The sequence below is a fragment of the Myripristis murdjan genome, chromosome 8 (genome assembly GCF_902150065.1).
Source record: "Myripristis murdjan chromosome 8, fMyrMur1.1, whole genome shotgun sequence".
NCBI classification, from domain to species: Eukaryota; Metazoa; Chordata; class Actinopteri; order Holocentriformes; family Holocentridae; genus Myripristis; species Myripristis murdjan.
The window spans coordinates 2,476,113-2,499,194 of NC_043987.1; the positions used below are offsets into that span (position 1 = coordinate 2,476,113).

General features: G+C 39.9%; 1 protein-coding gene across 2 annotated transcripts; it reads left to right on the top strand.

Annotated features, from left to right (window-relative positions):
- Positions 1-811: 811 nt before the first annotated feature.
- Positions 812-22,306, top strand: glyr1 (glyoxylate reductase 1 homolog (Arabidopsis)). 2 transcript variants are annotated; one of them, XM_030057874.1, is made up of 16 exons: positions 812-935; positions 2,000-2,036; positions 2,437-2,516; positions 2,611-2,749; positions 5,757-5,867; positions 7,319-7,402; positions 9,052-9,105; positions 10,378-10,428; positions 11,125-11,198; positions 12,752-12,851; positions 15,565-15,675; positions 15,791-15,892; positions 17,900-18,062; positions 18,572-18,751; positions 19,280-19,404; positions 19,631-22,306. In XM_030057874.1, exons 1-16 carry the CDS (start codon positions 898-900, stop codon positions 19,703-19,705), a joined length of 1,524 nt encoding a protein of 507 aa, XP_029913734.1. In that variant the 5' UTR covers positions 812-897; the 3' UTR covers positions 19,706-22,306. The 2 variants fall into 2 exon arrangements, with proteins under 2 accessions (XP_029913734.1, XP_029913735.1); XM_030057875.1 differs by lacking the exon at positions 7,319-7,402.
- Positions 22,307-23,082: the final 776 nt, after the last annotated feature.

Genomic DNA, 23,082 nt, shown 5'->3' on the forward strand with positions numbered 1-23,082 from the left:
CTGCGGGATAAGGGCAAATTCCATAAAATCTTCATAATATTCATCTAAGTTTATATTCATATAAGTTTAGAACGGGTGTGTGTTTGTCTGTGTGTGTGTGTTCTCATTTGCTACCTTTTTGATATTTTGCAACAATAGGCCTATAATAGAGTTGCATTCAATAACATTCAAGCACATAATAAGAATAAAAACTATAATAATAATAATAACTCAATTATATAATATAATAATATTTTGCAGATAATGCATATGTATAACTTAATAGTAAACTTTTTATCGTCATCTGAAATAATAATAAAATCAACAGATGCACTTTCTGTGAAAAAATGTAGTGCCAACAAAGACTGATATACTACTCATGTTTAACAATCCCACATTTTCAGCAGATGCATCTTATATAATTAATTTGGTCATTATTTTGTTTAAGTATTATATCCCTAAAATGATTTGGCTTAAAAAAAAAAAAAAAAAAAAATCACCCACGATTTTAAAACATATTTGAGTAAATCTCAGAAATCAAATTTGAAAAAATAAATAAACAAATAAATAAAACTATTAAATAACTTTGACATTTCAAATTTACTTCAATTAGTTGGCAGACTGAAGGTTTTCTTTCTTTCTTTCTTTCTTTACCCTGGATTTTGTTATTTCTTGTGCATTGTAATTAGGTGTTGTTGTTTTTTTATTTTGTTATACTGAATTTTATTTATAGGGTTTTGTCTACTGAAACATGTGTGTGACATGTTTAAAAGTTAAAAGTCAGTCAATAAAAGTCCTGCTAAAGGCAGAAGCAGCGGATGTTACATGGGGAGGACGGGCCTACGGGCGCACGTGACTCCGGTGGGTGTGTGCTGTCCTCAGCCTTCATTCAGAGCGACGTTTTACTAAAGTTGTAAGATGGCGACGGTGCATCTGAGAATCGGGGATCTTGTATGGTGAGATAACCTTTTGACATCGTTAATTAACTGGGCTGCTTTGAAATGTTATTGCGTTACGTGAAGCAGCGTCTTAACAGCCAGGGCGGGCTTTGTGGCTGTTACAGGAGCGAGCTAACACGGAGAAATGCTCGCGGTTTAGATGATGGTCAAACCCAAACAGTTTGCTAACGCTAGCCAAGCTGACTCAGCCAACAGTCGTCGTTAGCTGCTAGCTAACGACGACTGTTGTGCTCGTGACAATCTAACGCCAGAGCAAACACTTGAGTTTGACTGATCTGCGACCAAACGGGCTTTTACTGTTGGAAGTCTCGTGCGGACTCGCTCTTGAAGGTAACGTGAGCTTAGCTTATGCGTGTGCGTTGGTTTCGGGAGTTGGGGAAATTGTGGTGAGAGTGAGTAGCTTTAGCTTTGTAGCTTGTTTGTATTTACCAGGTGAACATCTAATTAGCTTTCAGTCTTATCGACTTCCATAGTTATTGTTGGAACCAGTGTCCTGTGTCGCCAGCATTTTTTATTTCGTTTACTCGCAGTGTCCCATTAAAGGCTTCATGTACGTTGACCCCGATGCGTGACGTATGCTTGCACGGAAAAACAGGGCACCAGACCTCGTTCAAAAAATCTGGCAGTTTGTTTCTTAGTTATCAGCAAAGGTACCTGATAGAGTACGACTCATGACATTTTACAAATGTTGAAGATTCACTCTTCAAGCATGCAACCAATCACCACTTGTTTTAGTAAATGTGCCTGAGGACCTTTGCAATGGAAAATTAGTTATTCACACGACATAAAAGTGCGAACGGTCACAGGATTGGAGCTAGCAAACAGTTGGCACAACATTTAGAGTGAGCTATTGGCATATTGCTGTTATTGAAAGATAGTGCTGTTTCCAAATTCGCCCAAAGACTGCAACAATTCCTAAAATATATTCAGTGAGCAGGTATGTTCCTTTGCTGACAAGTAATGCAGCATTACATTTAAATGGTCGTTTTTTTAAATGATTCTCTCCATACTGGAGAAAATGTCAGGTATCAATCTGAATTTAAGTGTCTTTCTCATTTCAGGGGAAAGCTTGGTCGCTACCCACCATGGCCAGGAAAGGTAAGGACATGTTCTACAGATCATAGAATCTGGTTCAGAGTAGGGCTGCACAATGTGGACAAAATGTTGTACCTTAATATTTATATTACATATCTTGATAGTAATAGATTGTAACTGCTGGTTCACAGCTATTTGAAATTTTAAGTGTAGCAGCACTCAAAATTAAGCACTCTTCCAAAAACAGTACAATAACACCAACTGGATAACAAAAATGCAGTTACTTCACAAAAGATTTTATTGATCAGAACAGATTAGTCACTGTCTTAGTCTTACCCTAACCCTAAATTTGATACTGTCCATATTGTTGCCTTTTGAGATATTATTATTGTGCATGTTCATATGTAGATTGCACTTATGAACATGGACCTAAGTTGCAAACTAACATTTATCCATATTTCAGATAGTAAGCCCCCCCAAGGACCTGAAAAAACCAAGAGGCAAAAAATGCCATTTTGTGAAATTTTTTGGAACTGAAGACCAGTAAGTATTCACAGAGCCGTTTGCTCTTAACAAACATACATTTTCAGTTCCCTCCCTCACAGTTTCCAACTTTCCTGTTTGTTTGTCTGTCCAGTGCTTGGATCAAAGTGGAACAGCTGAAGCCCTACCACGCCCACAAAGAGGAGATGATCAAGATAAACAAAGGCAAACGCTTCCAGCAGGCAGTAGATGCAGTGGAGGACTTCCTAAAGAAAGCGAAGGGGAAAGAACAGGTGAGGCTCGTCTCCTAAATTCCAAATGTGTAACGCTGAGGACACACCACCGGAGTTAAAAGGACAACCTCCCCCTTTTTTTAAAAACAGCTGCTGGTGCCTTACCTTGCATGTGTGCGGCTGTTTGTTTGTGTTGCACACTGCAGTGTTTTTCTTGTTTGTCACACTGACATGTTCCCAGCACAGCTACAATGGAGTTTGACAGCATTTGACACACCAACTGCAAACGTCAGGTTTTGGTGTCTGTCGCTCCCACTCAAAGAACTAGAGGTTCTTTCTAGAGCTTCCATTTCGCACTGGCGCTCAACAGTCATACAAGGAGACATTTGTTGTAGAGGAGACAGATATCAATTTCTCATCCCACAGTAGCCTCAAGAGGTAGATAGATAAGGTAAGAGATAAGATGTTCCTTTTTTGATTTTCCCCCATAGCAGAAATTCAAATTGACACAGCAGCCTGGGGCAATGTAGTTAACGTCAAGGAACACATTTCTACAAAAACCTATATACCAGAAAGTAAGTAAAAATTTTAAAGAATAAGATAACATAGGTATAATAGATACAATGCTTGTGCAGTGTCTGTGTGTACACACATGATGCTGGACCTAAGAATATACATACAGCACAGTATGCACGCACAAGACACTGTGTTGTCAGGAAGGGGGAACTCTCACTGTTTGCTGACCAGAAAAACTTGTTCTCTTTCTCACTCTTACTATAGTAGTCATTGTTGCTCTCTTACCATATACATAATGAATGCAACCCATCCAGGCAAATTTTGTGGGGGGTTGCTGCAAAGCATGCTGGAAAATGTGGGTCATCTCAAAAAGAAGTAGGTGAGCCAGGTTGAAGGAAAAGAGTGGGGACACCAAAAACAGTCCTGGAATTGAATGAGGGCCTGCTCACATTAGGTCCATTTGGCCCGTATTATGCTAAAGCAAAAATTCCCCCTCACCAGTCCCCGGCTGGCCTGCACTCACATTACCTAAAGCCCAAACGCGCCCAAGTGCGATTGCCCCCGGTATGCACGTCATCATGTTGAAATACGACAACAGGTATGGTCCGACGTCATCATAGTTCAAATACATTCATCATGTCTTCCTTTTAACTAAAAGACGTTTTTGTTCCTTTTAATCAGACATAGGGATGTTTATTTACCTTGACAGTTTCGGAGGTAACTTCCTCCTTCTTCAGAAAGGTCCAATTGACAGGCGGAGCGGCACCTGTCAGATCCGGCAGACCGGGTGACCGGGTGGCCGCACACCGCGCGGTGCCGTGGCCAGTGCCGGCCGGCACCAGGTCTGCTGGATCTCCGCACACAGACTGCTGTACTTTCATTATAAACCGACTTTTGTTTATATGCGGTTGCAGCAGCACAACGGACAATGACACAGACAACATGGTTGATTATTGATTGCGCAACGCGGATATTCACCAGTAATCGCGCTGCGCACATTAAACATTTTTGCAGAGGCAGGAGGAAAGTTGCATGATTTATGTCCGCACACTCTGTTCGTGACCGTGCATGTGCTCCTGTATGCACCCTTATGCACCCGTACTGTGCTGAAGCACACCCCTTCCAACCGTGCCAGAGCGGGGGAAGTGTACTGTATTCAAGCACGGTATAGAGCGATCACACTAGTCAAATAATCTGGATTTTAGGGGCAAATGTGCTTGGGCGTGGGATAAACTTGGTAATGTGAGTAGCTCCTCAGTGTCATAGATTGATGAACTCTATTAGTCAGTATGTTTACCTGAAAATTCATTTTCAACTGTTTTTCTGACAATGACACACATCATGTAAACACCATATTCAATTCAGATATTCCTAATAAGTCTTTTTTCTGAATTTAGCACTTTCCAAATCAGACATTTGTGAAATGCTGATGTTATTCGAGTACTAGGAGCATTCTGTGGGCATGTTTACAGCTCATTCACACTGTGTCTCAGTTGGGGTTTTTACTGCGGTTTGCAACACACGGCCTCTTGTCTGTTTAATGGTCAGCACTGTGCGCTGTAAACAAACCAACCGACCAACAGTTTGCAAGCCTTGGGTAGAGATACATTCACAAAAGAAAAGCCCACATTTCTGCTTGGATGGACAAATATACCTACTTTTAAACATTATGAAAAATTGGCTATCAACAGGTTTTTGAATACCAGCAAATATCACAACAAATGGAACAGGGACGCTATGTTCAGTGTCCCTTCCATTCCAGCGGCTCAGTGTGGAGTGCGACTATTGTTGTTGTCGTAGAGTTCATAATACTCCCCATTTCACCCCATCCAGCACCACTTTTCACCAGGTCCATTTTGGAGTCCCAGTACTCCTTCAGTTCTTTTAACTTGTTGATAGCTTGGTCCTGGGTTCTAACAAACCCAGCCTTCGCCAGCTCTTCTGAAATTTTGAATTAAAACTGTACTTTTTTTTAGTACACCAATTCCTCTTCCTGAAAGTCTGGGGATGTTCAAACTTTAAGGAATAGTTCGGTTTCTTTGGCAAACCACTGCACACTCATAAATTGTTCAAATTTCTCATCTCCCTCTTTCCCTGTAGAATAATACCTACTATTTTTTGGTTTCTGCTGGGAGCCAACTTTTCAGGTTCTGAACCAGTTTTGATCAGAATGCTCAGAACAGCTCAAAATTAGGTTTCTGAAACATGTTGGAACCAGTTCTTTGTTGGTCGAAAAGGCCCATAACTACCTTAAATGAACACAAACTCAGGCCAAACCTGAATATCAGTCATGGTGTCTGTCATGGCTGAAATCAGGATAAAAGTCGTGTAGTTTGTTGGCAGAGAGCAGGGTTCATCTTAAGACACAGCAAATGCTAATTAGCATTAAATCCCAGGCCTTCAAACTGCTGGCAGTGCTGCAGCATGTATGTGTGTGTGTGTGTGTGTTTCTCCACCAAAATTAGTGCACTCGATTTTGGAGACATCAGTTTTCCTTTGCTAACATGTTTGTCACATGCACTTATAAGATGGTGATCTGTGTCTTTAACAGAACTCTGATGGCAAAGGAGACTCTAAAGGCAAGAAGGCTCATAGCAAGCCACTGAAAATTCTGGAGGAGGATGATGAGGATCTGAGTGCCCTGAAGGACCCGTCTGAGAAGGTCAGTAAGACACTGAAAATTCAAACTGTACGCTTCTTTCAGGGAACTCCAAACTGTAGGTTTGTTGAGGGTAAAGGCCATTGTGGTTACTAATGTAGGGCAGTTCCAACACACTGCACAGTTTTTGTTGAGAAGGACATAGTTTTTATTTATTTATTTTATTTATTTTTCAACGATGTACCTTGCTATAAAGTATAAACCAATACTAAAGGCAAACATAAAAAGGAAGACAAATGAGCAGTCAGAACAGCATTTTTTTGTAATTGCCCGGTAAACAGTCAGTGAAGGTTAGTTTATGTAACTGGCACATGGGGACGCAGTGTCTTTTACATTTTGTAGCATGCTAAAGTTTCGCTGACCGCTTGTTTATTTGGTCCCATATATACAAAGTCCTGGTTGGACTTTACAGCAAGTTTCAGCTACTATGGTGATAAAATCTGTTATTGTACAGTCATTTTCATTCGCTTTTGTCTTTGAATTTCAAATTAATAATTGATCGTTTATTTTTACCACCTTCATAAATAGCAATTGGCATTCTCATTGTCCGCAAAGTGTCCATTGTACATAACTCCACTTATGTTTGCCTCCCACCACCAAAGCCTTGGAGATGCAGATGGGAAATACGAAAAAGTATTAAGAGCAGTGTATTGTGTTTTTCCCCCTCATTCATTGGAGGAGCTGAATGATATCTGAAATAACCTTGTGTTCACACTGTGTGCAGCCTAGAACTCTCATTATGTTAGTTTGTTTGTTTGCTGTTGATGAGTTAACCAGTACTAATTATGTAGCATTAATTAAAAACAGCCATAAGCATTAATAAAATTACTTGAGCTAACCATTCAGCTCAATGATGGAAACAACTGTTCAGCAAATAGAACTTTACAGATGGTTATTACTGCACTCTTTCAAGTGAAAGTTGGTGGAAAACTTGTTTTGAAGAGCTACAATCGACTATTTCCATGTGTCAGCTGTATAGAAAATGAATAGATGTCATGTTTTTTTTTCTTTTTTTTCTTTCTATAGTTATTGATTGATTGAACTCAGTGTTAACACTTGGCAAGGTTAAGCGTGATGGGCTTTGTCAAAACATGTTGGCACATGTTTAGTTCATTTAATACTTTGTTGCAGTTTGAAAGTGTTTTGGGAAAATTGAAAATATCTTTCCTGCACCTGTTGTGCTATCAGATTTCACCTGTTGCCTCATTCTTTCTTGGATGGGATGTTGTCCTACATCCTCTTCTCAGCCACAGGACTCAATCATCACTGTTAGCCCACAACCTGAGCAATTATCATTTTTGTTTTTAGAGGGTAAATTGGTTTAAATTTGCTCCTCAGAGTCATTCCTCCATACTTGACAGAGAAACTCTCCCTCCTCTGCAGTAGCAGACACGGAGGTCTGCACCCTATGAACTGCAAGGTGAATGTGTGTCTCTCTCCCCCCTCCTTTAAAGGACTTAACTGACTCTGACCCCGAGCCGTCCACTATTGAGAGGCTGGGGGCTGGACCTGGCTCAGGATTCAAATGGGAAAGCAGTGTAGGTGAACTCCCTTCCCACCAAGCCTGCTTTGCCTTGCTGTTCTTCTATCTTCCCTTAACCTTTGGCTTTATTGGCACACCACAAAGAATTGCAGACCTTTCCTTTCTGACTTTGGTGTTAACTCAGGACTGGAGGAAAATCTTATTGAGGGTAAATGCTAGAGAGGTGGTCACCAACTCTGTAAGCCAAGGCTCACAAGGGAGGCTGGGATTTAGTTCCAGATCAGCCCAGAGAATGTGGAGTTCATCTGCTCTGTGAGTTTGGCTGGTTTCTGTCAGTGTGATGTAGTGCCCAAGCTGCTCTCCAGGACCAGGGTTGATGACCACCCTGCACAAGATGTTCTTAACACAGACCGACTATTTTGGTTTATGAAGGAACATAATCATTTCAAAATGAAAATACTGTCATTGTCAGTTCACACTCCTGTCAGTGGGAGTTCTGCTGAGCTTCTTATGACCACCAGAGCACTTTTGGATTTAAGCCTGTTGAATTCACAGGCCCAAGTTTACCTCTTTATATAGTGACTCTAGAGAGACAAAACTGTAACTTCTTGTGTGAGAACTGAAACAAGGAAATGGAGACCCAGCTGTGCTAGTTGGCAGCAGGAAATCGGAACAGACCATTTCTTTCAGTTGCTACAGTATACAACAAGTTTCCTCTCCTTCTTCTTTTTTTTAATCTAAATGACAAACCCTGTTCGCTTAAAATAGTTACTTAGAAGGTTGATTTAGAACTGTAGAAGCTAATTTGCTGTGTGATTGTTGATTATACAAACTTCAGCAAGCTTCCACTGACATTAGGATGATTAGACAATAACAAGGATTTGCATTTTGTTTTAATAGAGGTGCACAAATAGTATCAGCAGCCACCCAGCTCCAAAGTGCTCATACTCAGATTGGAAAAAGTAAGCCGATATTTTACAGTTGTTTTCGGAAATATACTCTTATTCGTAGGCAAAGTCGAATGACTGCAAAAGCTGTAATGCTTCTTTTTGTGTTGTTTTATCATTATGGGTATTAGTTTCTATCGCTGAATTTTAACTTTATTAAATCAATAATTGAACAGAATTTATTGACTTGTTCCTGTAACTATCATGTAATAGGCCATTATAGGCAGCATGAATGAATAGTATTCTTTAGAATACACCTAGTACTGTCAATGCTATTGGTGCACCTCTGTGTCTTAGTGGAAAAGAGAGTGAATTACATTGAAGTAATGCCTTTCTTCTTAGACAGTTAAGGGATTGATGTGAATAGTGTAACGAGTCAGCCAGTGCTGCTACTGTATGTTGTCGTTGCTGCTGTTGAACTAAACCTTCAAAGTGGACTGACTTTTGACGTGATCTAAGATATACAAGGTTCCCACTGGTAACAGTGTGTCATTGAATTTTATAGAGGTGAACTTCAGACACCAGGATTTAGTAATTCTCTCGAGAAGTGAAGGAATAAGGACTTTCATTCCCCATTAACAAACGAGGGAATCATGTCCTAGAAAGTCATAGCTTTACAGAGGAGTCACACTGGGAACCCTGATATATCTGAATTGCTCAATGTAGACACAAGGATTTCTGCATACTAGAATGGCTCTGCTAGGTCAGCGCATGTCCACTGAGAATACTTTCCAACTGAACTCTTCTTCCATTGTAGCCTGTGAAGGACGACCCACATTTCCACCACTTTCTACTCAGCCAGTCTGAGAAGGTAAGTGGCAATGTGCTGCTCAGCATTTTGCCTTTAGGATTTGATGTCTGCACCCTGTCGTCTGTTTAGTTTTTAGCACCTATATTGTTTGAGAAATAGACTGATCAGTACATTTACTTGTATTGGTTTTATCTCGCTTTCCCCCTTTACTCTCGTCTTTAGTTTGATAACCCAATCATTGACATTGTAGTCTTGTGTTGTTTTTCTCTGGATGGATCAGCCCATCTCTCAGTGGATCAATAGCTTGTTCTAGCACATTGTTCTGTGTTGTCTTCTGTTATCCCTTTCTTGACACAAACTGGTTTCACCCAAGGCAACTGCATTGCTCTTGGCAGTATTACTCTGTTAAATAGCACATACTGTATATACCACTGTGCACAAAATCAAGCACAAGCAGTCACCCTCCCCCCATCTGAACCTACAGTTAAACTGTAACAGCCTGTGGCTAGACTGATAATCCATTTTCATTTCCTTTACTTGACTCTGGCCCAGTGTACTTGTGACTTAAGGTTTGGTAGACTGTAGGAATAATTAGTGGGTATGGTGTGAATCACAACATAATTAGCATGTGCAAGAAAAAGAACAGAAAAAACAGCAGTATGACTGTCAGAAATTTAGTACCTAAATAATACATGTTTCATTTGATAAAAACATACTAAAAATGTATTGTATGTAGCATGAAATAGAGATAATGTGAAGAATATGGGCAAATGATGAAAGGTAAATTTTCATTGATGAATTTCAGTTCGAGAGGGGAGAATATGGACCTGCTCAACTTAAATCTCAATCAAGATATAGACAAAAAAATGGTGTTTGAAGCCCAAAGTGGATCCAAAGTGAAAAGGGCTGTCACCCAAAAATAAAGTAATGAGTCATTCTTTATTAAGTTATAAACATGACCCACTATTGAACATAAACACACTTAACAGAAAAGGAAGAATGGGATGAGATTACTGTGTCATTAATCCACAACTTTCTCTAAATTAGTCAGACATAAACAAATTGTAGCAAATATTCACATTTTCAGAGTATAGTTGATTTTCTTGTATGTAACTGATAATTAGATCTTTATTATCTTGGACTGCCAACACACCAGCTGGATTCAGTACCATGGTTGCTGCTGCTGATTTTCTGATACCAAGTAGGAGATATCAGCTGGCTAAAACTTGCCACATTGTACTTGTAAACGTCAACTAGGAGAGTGACATATGCAGTGTTGTGGTCTGGTTTTTGTGTGGTGTGTACTGAGTGTTAACCCTTCTCTGCCCACAGCCTGCCTCATCAATGGAACCCATTAGCAAACGCCTGAAGATCATTGAAGAGGTAAATTAACCACTCACTCCACCCACAAATGATGCAATCATTCCTCAGGCCAGTCAGCAATTAGAATTTCTCCTAACATGACAAAGGTCATGTCTCTTTTTGGTGTTTGTAGATTTTGCATTTTAGATCCCATTTTTTCCACTGTATTTTCAGTAATTTACTGGTTCACTAATTATGATTAGCTTAAACCCCCACTAAGCAACCTATTTATGATCCTGAAACTAACTTGTGCTTATGACTTTCGTACTGCTAATTATATAAACCAATACCAACTCACTAGACCTAGCCACTGTCCTGATTTCCACCTTTTTGCTCTCTTTGTTGTCAAATTCCAGCATCCCTCCCCCCAGAGTATAAATTTGGCGCTCTCACACATCACCCCCTTGCCTTTTCAACTTCATTCGAAGTATCTCTGAAACCATAAATTCTGCAAATAAACAAATCTACATTTCAGATCAGTCGCACAAGCCCCTCTGTCTCTGCAATATGCACTGTAGTGACAGAAAAAGTTTATCCGAAGTAGCTTTATTTGTAGCTGAAATTCTACAGTTTCACCCCATTTTTGTATTTTAGGTCAGAGACAAAATAATCCAACGAGAGCCTTAGGTTTTGACAGTTTTTGGTGAAAAACAAATTGTTTGCTTGTGCTTTCAGTATTGTGCATGAAACTGATAGTGGTGTTGCCTTTTTGTGCAGGACACAGGTTCAACATCCATCCAAGCAGCAGACAGCACAGCCGTCAATGGCAGCATCACACCCACAGATAAAAGGTATTACAAACCCTTAAGAAAGCATTACCAAATGCTGCAAAACACCATTATGAAAATTACTCAGTAGCAATAAATGGAAAAGCTTTGCTAACAGTAACAGTACTGTGGTATTTTAATAGTTTATGGTATTTATGGTGTTTCATTTATCGTATTGGCTTGGGATACATACACTATATTACCAAAAGTATTCGCTCACCCATTCAAATGATCAGAATCAGGTGTCCTAATCACTTGGCCTGGCCACAGGTGTATAAAATCAAGCACTCAGGCATGCAGACTGTGAAACAAGACATTTGTGAAAGAATGGGCCGCTCTTAGGAGCTCAGTGAATTCCAGCGTGGAACTGTCATAGGATGCCACCTGTGCAACAAATCCAGTCGTGAAATTTCCTCGCTCCTAAATATTCCACAGTCAACTGTCAGCTCTATTATAACAAAATGGAAGCGTTTGGGAACAACAGCAACTCAGCCACGAAGTGGTAGGCCACGTAAAGTGACGGAGAGGGGTCAGCGGATGCTGAAGCGTATAGTGCAAAGAGGTCGCCAACTTTCTGCACAGTCAATTGCTACAGAGCTACAAACTTCATGTGACCTTCAGATTAGCCCAAGTACAGTACGCAGAGAGCTTCATGGAATGGGTTTCCATGGCCGAGCAGCTGCAGCCAAGCCACACATCACCAAGTGCAATGCAAAGCGTCGGATGCAATGGTGTAAAGCACGCCGCCACTGGCCTCTAGAGCAGTGGAGACGCGTTCTCTGGAGTGATGAATCACGCTTTTCCATCTGGCAATCTGATGGACGAGTCTGGGTTTGGAGGTTGCCAGGAGAACGGTACATTTCAGACTGCATTGTGCCGACTGTGAAATTTGGTGGAGGAGGAATTATGGTGTGGGGTTGTTTTTCAGGAGCTGGGCTTGGCCCCTTAGTTCCAGTGAAAGGAACTTTGAATGCTTCAGGATACCAAAACATTTTGGACAATTCCATGCTCCCAACCTTGTGGGAACAGTTTGGAGCGGGCCCCTTCCTCTTCCAACATGACTGTGCACCAGTGCACAAAGCAAGGTCCATAAAGACATGGATGACAGAGTCTGGTGTGGATGAACTTGACTGGCCTGCACAGAGTCCTGACCTGAACCCGATAGAACACCTTTGGGATGAATTAGAGCGGAGACTGAGAGCCAGGCCTTCTCGACCAACATCAGTGTGTGACCTCACCAATGTGCTTTTGGAAGAATGGTCAAAAATTCCTATAAACACTCTCCTCAACCTTGTGGACAGTCTTCCCAGAAGAGTTGAAGCTGTAATAGCTGCAAAAGGTGGACCGACATCATATTGAACTCTATGGGTTAGGAATGGGATGGCACTTCAGTTCATAGTATGAGTAAAGGCAGGTGAGCGAATGCTTTTGGTAATATAGTGTATCTAACTTACAGAAAAATGTATGCTAATGTATGTAAATGGTTCCTTATTTGTGCTAGCTTATACAGAACAACACAAACATTTCTGTTGTGAGTATTTTTTCATTGTTTTTATTTGTGTGTTTTTCCTATTCAGAATAGGGTTCTTGGGTCTGGGGCTTATGGGTAGCGGTATAGTTTCCAACCTGTTAAAGATGGGTCACGTGGTCACAGTGTGGAACCGCACAGCGGAAAAGGTATGAATCAACAACACACATCTCCGCCACATCTTCGTTAGTTTAACAGAAGCTGAAACACACGGCGAAATGTTTAACTGTAAATAAAAGTTCACATTCTCCAGCCTGTGTCATACAGTGCCTAGTTTACTGACTAATTATTAAAAACCTGGATGTGTTGTAAATCTTAACCGGCTCGGCAGACACTAATATCCCCGCACATCTTTTGCTGCTCCCCACCACAAAAATCTCCGGGATTTTACTACTCAAATGTTGGCAGGTACACACTGGAGGCGGTTGGCTCTGACAGCGTTGCATCACGTGCACCTACTCAATATCATAGCCTATGATTTCCGTTTATGTCAAGCTGCCGTCGTCGCAGGTGTGTGCGCCTGCAGTTATAAAACGATTAGACTAAAACTTTGAAATATGCCAATTCTGATATTTTTATACTCAAAACTGATACAGCAACCTAACGCAGACATGTTAGCTTACCGTTTTAGGTGATATGCCATGTTGGTTGTTGAGCTGTGATACGCAAACTGTTGTTTGCAAAGTTTGCATTCGACTTTTTTTTCCATCTATTTTGGTAAAATGCTGTCACACTGACGACGTCTTTGACATGGTAGAGGACTAAATGCTCATTAAACGTTCTTAATTAAGCAAATAGTCGGAAAACCAGACCTTATTTTTTCTTCAATTCAGAACATACAGGCCTACCTATCTGTCTCCGCCAGTGAGTTGGGCTAATCCAAAATTGTGAAAATAAGGGGGGTGTTCTGAAGACAGACTGTTACCTGTGAAACCGTTTGTTCTCCTGATAAAATTAACATGGCAAATAATCGACCAATCAGATTTTGGTCGACCAAGAACGTATCGACCAGTTGACTAACAGACTACAGCCCTAGTTGTAACCATTATAAGTATTGTCGTTACTGCTATTATCACCACTAGTATTACTATACTAGTTGAACTTGCATTGTTGTATGTCCTGCAATGTGCTCCTCCCTCCTCTCTCTCTCTCTCTTTCTGTCCATCTCTCAACCCTTCTGGTCGAGGCAGATGGCCGCCCACCCACAGCCAGGTTCTGCTCAAGGTTTTTGGCCCTGTTAAAAGGGTTTATTCTCTCCACTGTTGCCCTGTGCTTGCTCATGGGAGAGATTTTGGTCCATGGATGGCCAATATCTGTTGGGTTTCTGTAAAGCACCTTGAGATAACTTTTGTTATGATTTGAGGTTATACAAAAAAAAAAAAAAAAATAGAATTTAATTGAATTTTTGTCTGGTACATTCATTAAGGCAAAAGCATAGAGACAGGCCTGGATTTACTGATTCAAATGAAGGAAGATCTGGACAACCAAATGTTAAAATCACAAAAACATTTAGCCTTGTACAAGATATTGCTATTCATTGTTGTATGGCAGAAGACCTTGCAAGCAGTAAATGAAGAAGCCATATGCAAGTTCTCCTGTCATGTGTCATTATAAAAATTTAAATCAGTTTGATAAAGTGAATTACAGGACTTGTGTGAGAATTTTCAACAGAAGTTAAGATTCTGGTATATTTGCATTTATTAGATAGCAGATGCTAGAGAGAGAGACAAGAAATTAAAGGCCTCTTGAAGGCACAAGGTGGTACATATATTTAAAAAAAAAAAAAAAAAAAAAAAAAAAAACAAGCAGCATCCCCTTTATCCTGTCTGTAAATCTCTGTTCCTGCATTAATAATTTAGAGCCTTTTATGCAACACCATCAAGTCCTTCATTAATCAGTAACAGATTTCAAAACCATTTACCCATGGTAACTTGACCTGTGCAGATGGCAGTGATTTATTTTCTTCAAGCTATCTCTTTGAGCTTCATGAACTATGTGCTTCTTACAGTGAAGTAAAACACCCACTATACCCCTGGCTAATTATTTAAATAGTGTTAATAAATATGTACAAATATAATGTATAAATAATATGTTTTGCTTGTTGTTTGGGGCAAACTCCGCTTTGTAGGATTCCCTAATAATAGAGCCAGTACTGTTAACTAGAATATATTGCCATTGCACATCAAGAATATTGTTAATGTACATTCCTGTAAGAAAAATGTCAAAATCTGGCTCATGGAAAATGTATTAATATAGGAGTGCTATTTGCTCAATACATAATACCTTTCCCAAATGCTGTTTTGGTTTTATTGTATTACTTCTAGTATTTTTTCCAGGTAATGAAGATTCATTCTTTTTTATTTATGCAACTTGTCTACTTTCATTTTATCATTTATCAACAAGGATCTGCAACTGTATCTTGCCATCCTTGACGCTGTAATCAAGATATTCTATGTCTTGTTTTTTTATTGTTGTCAGCTGTGTCCATCCACCCCTAGCTCACATAGATTTTCTAGAGTCAGTCCAATGAAATGTATGGCCTAAACTGAGGTTCCAGAGGATGGATTTTTGAAGCCCAGTACAGATTTATATTGTTGTGGGAAAACCTCTCGAACACCAGTGGCACCGTCATGGAACACAAAAATCTTCTACTTCAGCCCAGGACAATATTTATAGTTAATGTATTTATGCATACTCGAGCGGAATCTGAACAGAATGTTAAATTTGATTTTTTTTTTCTTGTACAAAAAATATGCAATCAATCAGACTGAAGGACAGTTATATACTCATAGATCTGCATATCAGTCTAACTTCAGAGTGAGATGTCCTGGTGATGATGCTTGTCATTCTGCTGTGTTCCAGTGTGACCTCTTCATCCAGGAGGGTGCCAGGTTAGGCCGAACTCCTGCAGAAGTGGTTTCCATGTGTGATATCACCTTCTCCTGTGTCTCAGACCCAAAGGCTGCCAGGGATGTGAGTACCAACTCAGCTTTTGTGACTTCCTGTGGAGGTGTGTATCAGTGGCATATGTGTCAGGAAAGCTGACACTGACTCTATTGACCATCTTCTATGTGTTTTTTCTCTTCAGTTGGTGTTGGGCCCCAGTGGAGTGCTGCAGGGGATCAGGCCAGGGAAATGCTACGTAGAGATGTCCACTGTAGACCCAGAGACTATCACAGAGCTGTCACAGGTATACACACTCACACAGAACTGTCTATGGGTGTGTCTATGGGTTCTTAAGAAGTCTAAAGTCTGCATATAGCTTTATTTATCAGTACTACAATTGTTGTTAATGGGAAGACCTTAACCAGAACTGAAAGTTAATTTATACTTCTGATTTGAACTGTTGCCATAACTACACTGTAGCGGCCTGCACCTGTGTGAGCATTTATAGTTCTGCGTGGGAGAATCTGTGTGCACGCTGAGCCAGCCGCTTAAATACTGGACAGTAGCGTCAAGATGCTTCTGCTCTTAAGGGTCGGGGGGGGGGGGCTATGCCGGTGCTCTTTGGGCAGAAGGAAGGGAACACCCTGGACAGGTTGGCCGAGACCGCGAAAGTCTACAGTGCGCACACAAGACACACAAATTTCTACCTCAGCACACATTTCTGTGCTGTCACCCACAGACTGTTGTTATCAGAGTGCAGCAGCCTGCCATTACACACAGACTAACATTATCGGAGCTGAGAAGCAAGCTCAGCGCTCACTGTATGTTTCTGAGTGGTGCTGCTGTGATAGTGACACAGTGTTTATCTCCTAATGTGACATTGTTGCTATGTTGGCCTGTGGCATGGCCGTCGCCTGAAAATCCAAAATAATCTTCTCTCAGCCCTGAATGTTCTCAGCATGCAGCTGCATCCAGAGCTCACGTGCATAAAGCTAATAATCGGATATAATAATAATAATAATAATAATAATTAATAATAATAATAAATCTCACAATCAGTGCAGCTGGTTATCAACCTGAACCATGTTTTACTATTTCATCTCCACCTGAGATTGCTGTAGAAAAACACGTGTAACATGGTCTAAAGAATGTGTGAGATTCTGCACATTCTGTTTTTTATAAATACAGTTTATGTTCGGGAAATGGTGTAGGCCTGTGTATGTATCTGTTCTCAGATACATACCAGCAATAAACAGCATTCCAACCAGTCAGAAAAAAAACTAAGATCATTGCTAGAATTTTTTTTTTTTTATATTACACATTTGTTTGAGTGTGCTGCTGCTTGTGTAGTGAGGGTGTGAACTGTTTTCCAGAAAGTTTTTATGAGGATGTTAGTGTTCAGGAGGACATTTGAGACACCACTCACTGTCACCATATGCTAGGCGTGAGAATCTGTAAATTTAAGGTGGGCTGATGTTCAGTACCAGTACCCACAATTGAATCAGTGAAAATGATGAGCACAGAAATGCTTCACCATGACTACAAATAGTGCACACCTAAATAGTGTAGCTGTACCTGTCTGTTTACTTTTTTCCCAACATTCAAATTTCTGTGTTTCCAAACACCTTGGTGGGCTTTAATTGCTTTGGTTTTATGGTCACAACCAGAAGAGATGCAACAGTGTTGCACATGGAGATCTCCCATCTCAGTCATACTCCACACACTCGTGGTTGCAGTGCGCCAGCTTACTGTGGGGAACAATATCATCTCAAGTCACACTATTGAGCTACAGTATGTCAAATCTGGATCGTATCCATGTGCATGAATTGTCTCATTGAGGCCATTTCATGTGAGAGCTTTTGCACCCAAAACACACAGACCCTAAAATTTTCATACGTTTTAATGGGCGTGGCACTAATTCTCTGAAACACAGAGTTCCTTTGGAAAACTGGCGGTGTCCAAAGCAACATTTGGAATATTTCTCACTATCAATTTGGTGACATGTTGCAGTTTGAATAATTTAGTTTTAAACCTCATCAGTTCCAGCCAGTTGAAGAGACACAAAAAGAGGCATTGTGTTGTCTTCACTCTCACTCACAGAAGCAACACAAATCCATGTAGCAGACCAGTCATCCAAGGCAGCAGCCTGTACGGGCTATGCAGGAGCCAGAGAAACCTATGGCAAAATGGCATTTTGACACAGAAGTATAAATTGACCTTGATTCCCATTCGCTGTCAGATAATCATTCATTGCTTTTGCCTCCTGTCACGTCTCTGTGGGTCTCAGTATGTGATTCCTCATCCCCAATAGGTGATCACATCACGGGGTGGCCGTTTTCTTGAGGCTCCGGTGGCAGGCAGCCAGCAGCTCTCCAATGATGGGATGCTAGTTATCCTGGCAGCCGGTGACCGAACAGTTTATGAGGACTGCAGCAGCTGTTTCCAGGCCATGGGCAAGACCTCCTTCTTCCTGGGTAAGTCTTCACACTATATTGATGTTGTACATCCAAGGTGATGGGTCCAAGCTTCTCACATCAAATACTATTTAGCTCAGCTGTCACATCGTAAATATTACTAGAAAATACTATTCACCTCAGCTCTCAAATGCTAAAATTCTCCTTTGTAACTCCATGCTAGGTATATTCACTGCCATTTTTTAGCACAACTGAGCTATATTTGGTTTGATACAATTATAGAAAGAAATATTTGAAAATATCTTTCTGCTGGGTCATGATTTTATCATGGTGGTGTGCCCCAGTAGAGTTGTGAAAATATTGTTTTTGTTACTGCTTTCCTCAGTTTGTCACTTCCTGCTCTGTGACCACTCTGTGACCACTCTGTGACGTTCTCACGAGCCACAGCAGTTGGTACACGTCTTGGAACATCCCAGCATCACTGGAAACACATACATACTATTTATTTAGTGTTACTTAAAGTGAAAGGCTGCATAATTACAAGACTGCGTGTGTGTATATATTTTTAGGTGAGGCAGGGAACGCAGCAAGGATGATGCTGATCCTCAACATGGTGCAGGGGAGTTTCATGGCGACCATCGCCGAGGGGCTGACTCTGGCCCAGGCCACCGGCCAGTCACAGCAGACCTTCCTGGACATCCTTTGCCAGGGCCAAATGGCTAGCACCTTTGTGGACCAGAAATGCCAAAGTGAGTCAGCTGAAGTGAAACCTCCGTCTCTGCTGTTGTGTAGCCGTAATGAGTACATGACAGAGCCGGTTGATATGAACACAATCCAATATTGTATTCTAGGAAGAGACTATTGGTGCTTTCATAAGCTATTTAAACACAAGAGATTTTTGATAATCATTAGTAATGTGGATATGATAATGGACCAGCTTTTAAGTTCAGAAAATTGCATCTCTTTACTCTAATGCAGCCTTTAAAACCAGGGAAAAACACATTTATATCACAATATTCTGATATCCACAATCCCAGACAATATCTGACCTCATGTCATGATAATGATATAATGATATATAACCCAGCCCTTCTGTGTGAGGTCATGGGTCAAATACTAGATGTGGACATAAAAATAGCTCAGTATTAGTTAATGGGAAAAATGTTTGTATGAACAATAGCCTCCTTACATTAAAGGTAAAAGTCCAACAAAATGGAATGTTTTCCCCATGATTTGTGCAGTCACAGTTTAATAGCCATTTCCCTTGCTGCATGCAGATATCTTACAGGGCAATTTCAAGCCAGACTACTATTTGAAGCATATTCAGAAGGACCTGAGGCTAGCCATCTCCATGGGTGATATGGCCAACCATCCAACCCCAATGGCTGCAGCTGCCAATGAGGTACAGCTGTTGACTATTTTATTTCTTTATTTATTTTTTTAAATTCCTCTCAACTTTGCCTCATGTTTTTGACTGGCCATTGTGAAATGTGTTCTGCTAGCTTGTGGCTATCACTGTTAATCAAAGGTTTCATCCATTTGTAGTTTAGAATACTATGGAAATAAGCAAAAGGATTAAAGTAGTGTTTACTGAAAGGGTAATGCTTGTTTTTGCTGTCTCTGTGTAGGTTTACAAGAGGGCTAAGGCACTGGACCAGTCGGACAACGACATGTCTGCAGTCTACAGAGCCTACATTCACTAGAGCAAGTTGTGACCTATCCTCTGGACCACACAATCTTTAATCCCTTTTTATTTCTCCCATGTTCATGTAATGAGTTATTTTGTTGTTGCTGTTATAATTTTATTATTATTTTGCCCAGCACCAGTTATGTTTCCTGCCCACAAGCAATGGAATGGGAACTGTGTTGTTGGAGGCAACCTTGAGCATTGCACTGACTTTGATGAATACAGCTATAAGAATGCTCTACGAAGGTTGTACTACTGTGCCTGCGCTGTCTTGTGGGCCAGTTTGTCCACGTTGTGAAATCCAATGGTAAAGTAATGCAGGGTGTTTTGGTAAGGATGTGGAGTGCAGCGGGGCATGCAGTTTATGCCAGACTAAACGCTGTCAGGTTATGTGGGTGCACAAATCCTAAAGATGAATTTATTACCTGCTTAGGTGCATATGATTAGGTTATTTAAGACTGTGTAATCTTTCTTTTCTTTTTTTATTGTCCAGAATTCCATGAGAGAAAACACCAAGAACATGCCACTGCATTGCCTTAATATTGTAACCCCCAAGTTGTTCAGTAATAGATGTATTTATTTATTTCTGTTTCTTTATAGGTCTTCTTGGTGCAGTTTGTCATGGCGTGTTACTGTATTTGATGAGATGATCTTTGCTTTTTTTTTTTTTTTAGGTGTTTATGATCTTTCTTGAATAAGTCAAGGACAGAGCAACAGATATGTTGAGGCCTTAAATGCAGTAATAATTAATATCTCATCAAGACTTGAGCAGACCTTTAAACTTTGTCTTCACAAGAGTTTTTCTCTTTCAAATACTGGAACTAAATAATTCCACTTTTGAGTTGAGTTTTAACTAAAGTCACTAAATTGACCCCAAAATAAAGTGCACCGTAGTTGCCAGTCATTGTTTTCGGTAAGAATGCATGAATAAGCTGCAGAATCTGTTATGATATAATGATACGGAAGAGGATTAGGGCCACACAAAAATAAGAGATTGATCTCAGAACACAATATTTTAATCCTCTTCCTCAGACAAGTCACAATGCTGAGTTAACGTTAATTTCAGCATTCTGATGTCTTTTTTTTCCCCCACAGAATTTGGACTTTTCACAAATTTCTGAGACTCATCTCAGAACCTTTCCTTCACATGGCCCTAATCCTCTCCCATAATTCTAAATATTGGGATTTGATCAGAAAGGTTTTCTGAAGTTAGCTTGAAGCCACGGACAGATGTTTTGTTCCTATATTTTGTATATATTAATGTGGACCCTATTTATGCCCCCAAATTCCAAAACAGTACAGGTTCGAGAGACTGGCTCCCCTCAAGCTGTTCAGAAGTCATATCCTCCATGCTGTGATTTGTATTGAAAAGCCAATATTAGTGTAACCCTCAAACACAACTGAACAAATGAAGTTGAGATTTTCATATTCCGCAAAGTCAGGGGCAAAAAAGCACACAGATATCAACATGCTTTTTTTTAAATTATTTTTTATTTTTTAAATTATCCTCAAGACTGGTTCAAGGTATAACAAAGGGACAGGCAGAGGTCATGTGACAAGCAATGGAGGATCTTGATCAGGGACATGAATGCTGTGCTCATGTTGTATTAGATTTACCGTAAATGCGAGCTGCTGACCAGAGAAAAACGTCCTAGTTGTAGTTAAAAGTAGAAAACATTTGAGATTTTGTGTGCGTGTGCGCGTGTGTGAGAGTGTGTGTGTAAGCTCCATCTCCCACATGCCATGAATTGTGGAAGTATTTTCTCACAGGCAGAAAACACTGCAGTGAGTTAATCAGTGGTGGCAGTCTTTGTTTCCTGTGGCCTTTGAGGTGTCTCAGTAGAGAATATGGTTTGATTGTAAACTCTCGAGATCCGACAGGTTGAACATGGAGTTGTAGCAACAAGGTGCCGTTCTATGTGTGCTTTCCCGATAAGACATGAACACAACATAAGTAACATACTGCATTACTTCGTAGAGAGGGAACAACCACCATCATAAGACCCTAAATTGTAGTTATTTCCTGGCAAAAGAAAATATGTATTGTTTTTTTTTTTGTTTTGTTTTGTTTTGTTTTTAGGTCCCACTGTTCTATCAGTTTGAAATAGTAAGTCTCCTTATATTAATTTCTGATTAAATTGAATAATTTTATCGCATGTTAAGAGGAGGTTATCTTCCCATTTTGAAAGATTTGCCAAATGAACGACGTTTAAGGTTTTTAGTTTAGGTTCCTATTACACAGTATAGTGTAAAGAAATGTTTTTAGAAGACAAGACCTGTAAATAGCACATTAGGCTGAGTGGGGTTACTTTTATATATATACGATGGAGGGTGGGGGGAGCAAATGAAGAAACTACTTTTGCTTTTGACTCTACAGGCCGACTGTCTAACATCATTGTGTCTTAATACTGTAGATTGTTCAGTTGAAGTGTAAATGGTTTATTAATATGTGGCTTATATAACCTGGCTTATAATCACATTGAAATGACAATGACTTGGATCCCGTTTGAGGAAGGAGGGTGAAACTTTGGTTTTGGGGATATTTATGATTTTGTGTACATGTGGAAATATCAAGACTTTTTGTGCCGTTTATTAAATCCTCTCCTGATTAATGGCATGTATGCATTTTTATTTATTTATTTATTTTTTTCAAATATAGAACTTAATCACTTACTGGGATAGTTAACTATAAATATATGTGTATATATATGTGTATATATATGTATATGTGTATATGTATATATGTGTATATATATATGTATATGTGTATATATATGTGTGTGTATATATGTGTATATATGTATATATGTGTGTGTGTGTGTGTATATATATATATATACACACACACACACACACACACACACACACATATATAAATATATATATACACACACATATATATAATTTTTTTGTGTGTACTATCTCAGCTGTCTGTGTGCTGGTCCTCAGTCACTGCAAGTGTTCAGGAGCAGGAAAGGTACATGAAACGTGGTAGAGGTGGAGGAAAAAAAGAAGCTAGCCCCAACATGACCTGCGAGCTACCTTTTAGTATTCTGGAGAAAGTTGTTACATTTGTCCTCCAACATGTGTCCATGTGTTCACTGAAGAAAACAATCATTCATTTAATCATTTAAGTTTTCTATAGACTTTGATTACTGAGATCTGTTTTGAACCTGATGATGCAACTGAGTTCCTGTTCTATAGCAAAACAATGTCTAGCACAAACCCAGAATCCAGCATATGGATGTGGCCTGTCATGGTGTTTCAGGTGGCTTGATCACAAAATTACAGACATTTACATACAATAACAGCATGACAACTGTTCATTGTTAGCTCCTACTAACAATAAGTTGTAGAGTTAGACGTAATTAATTGGACAGGCAGCCTGTCAAT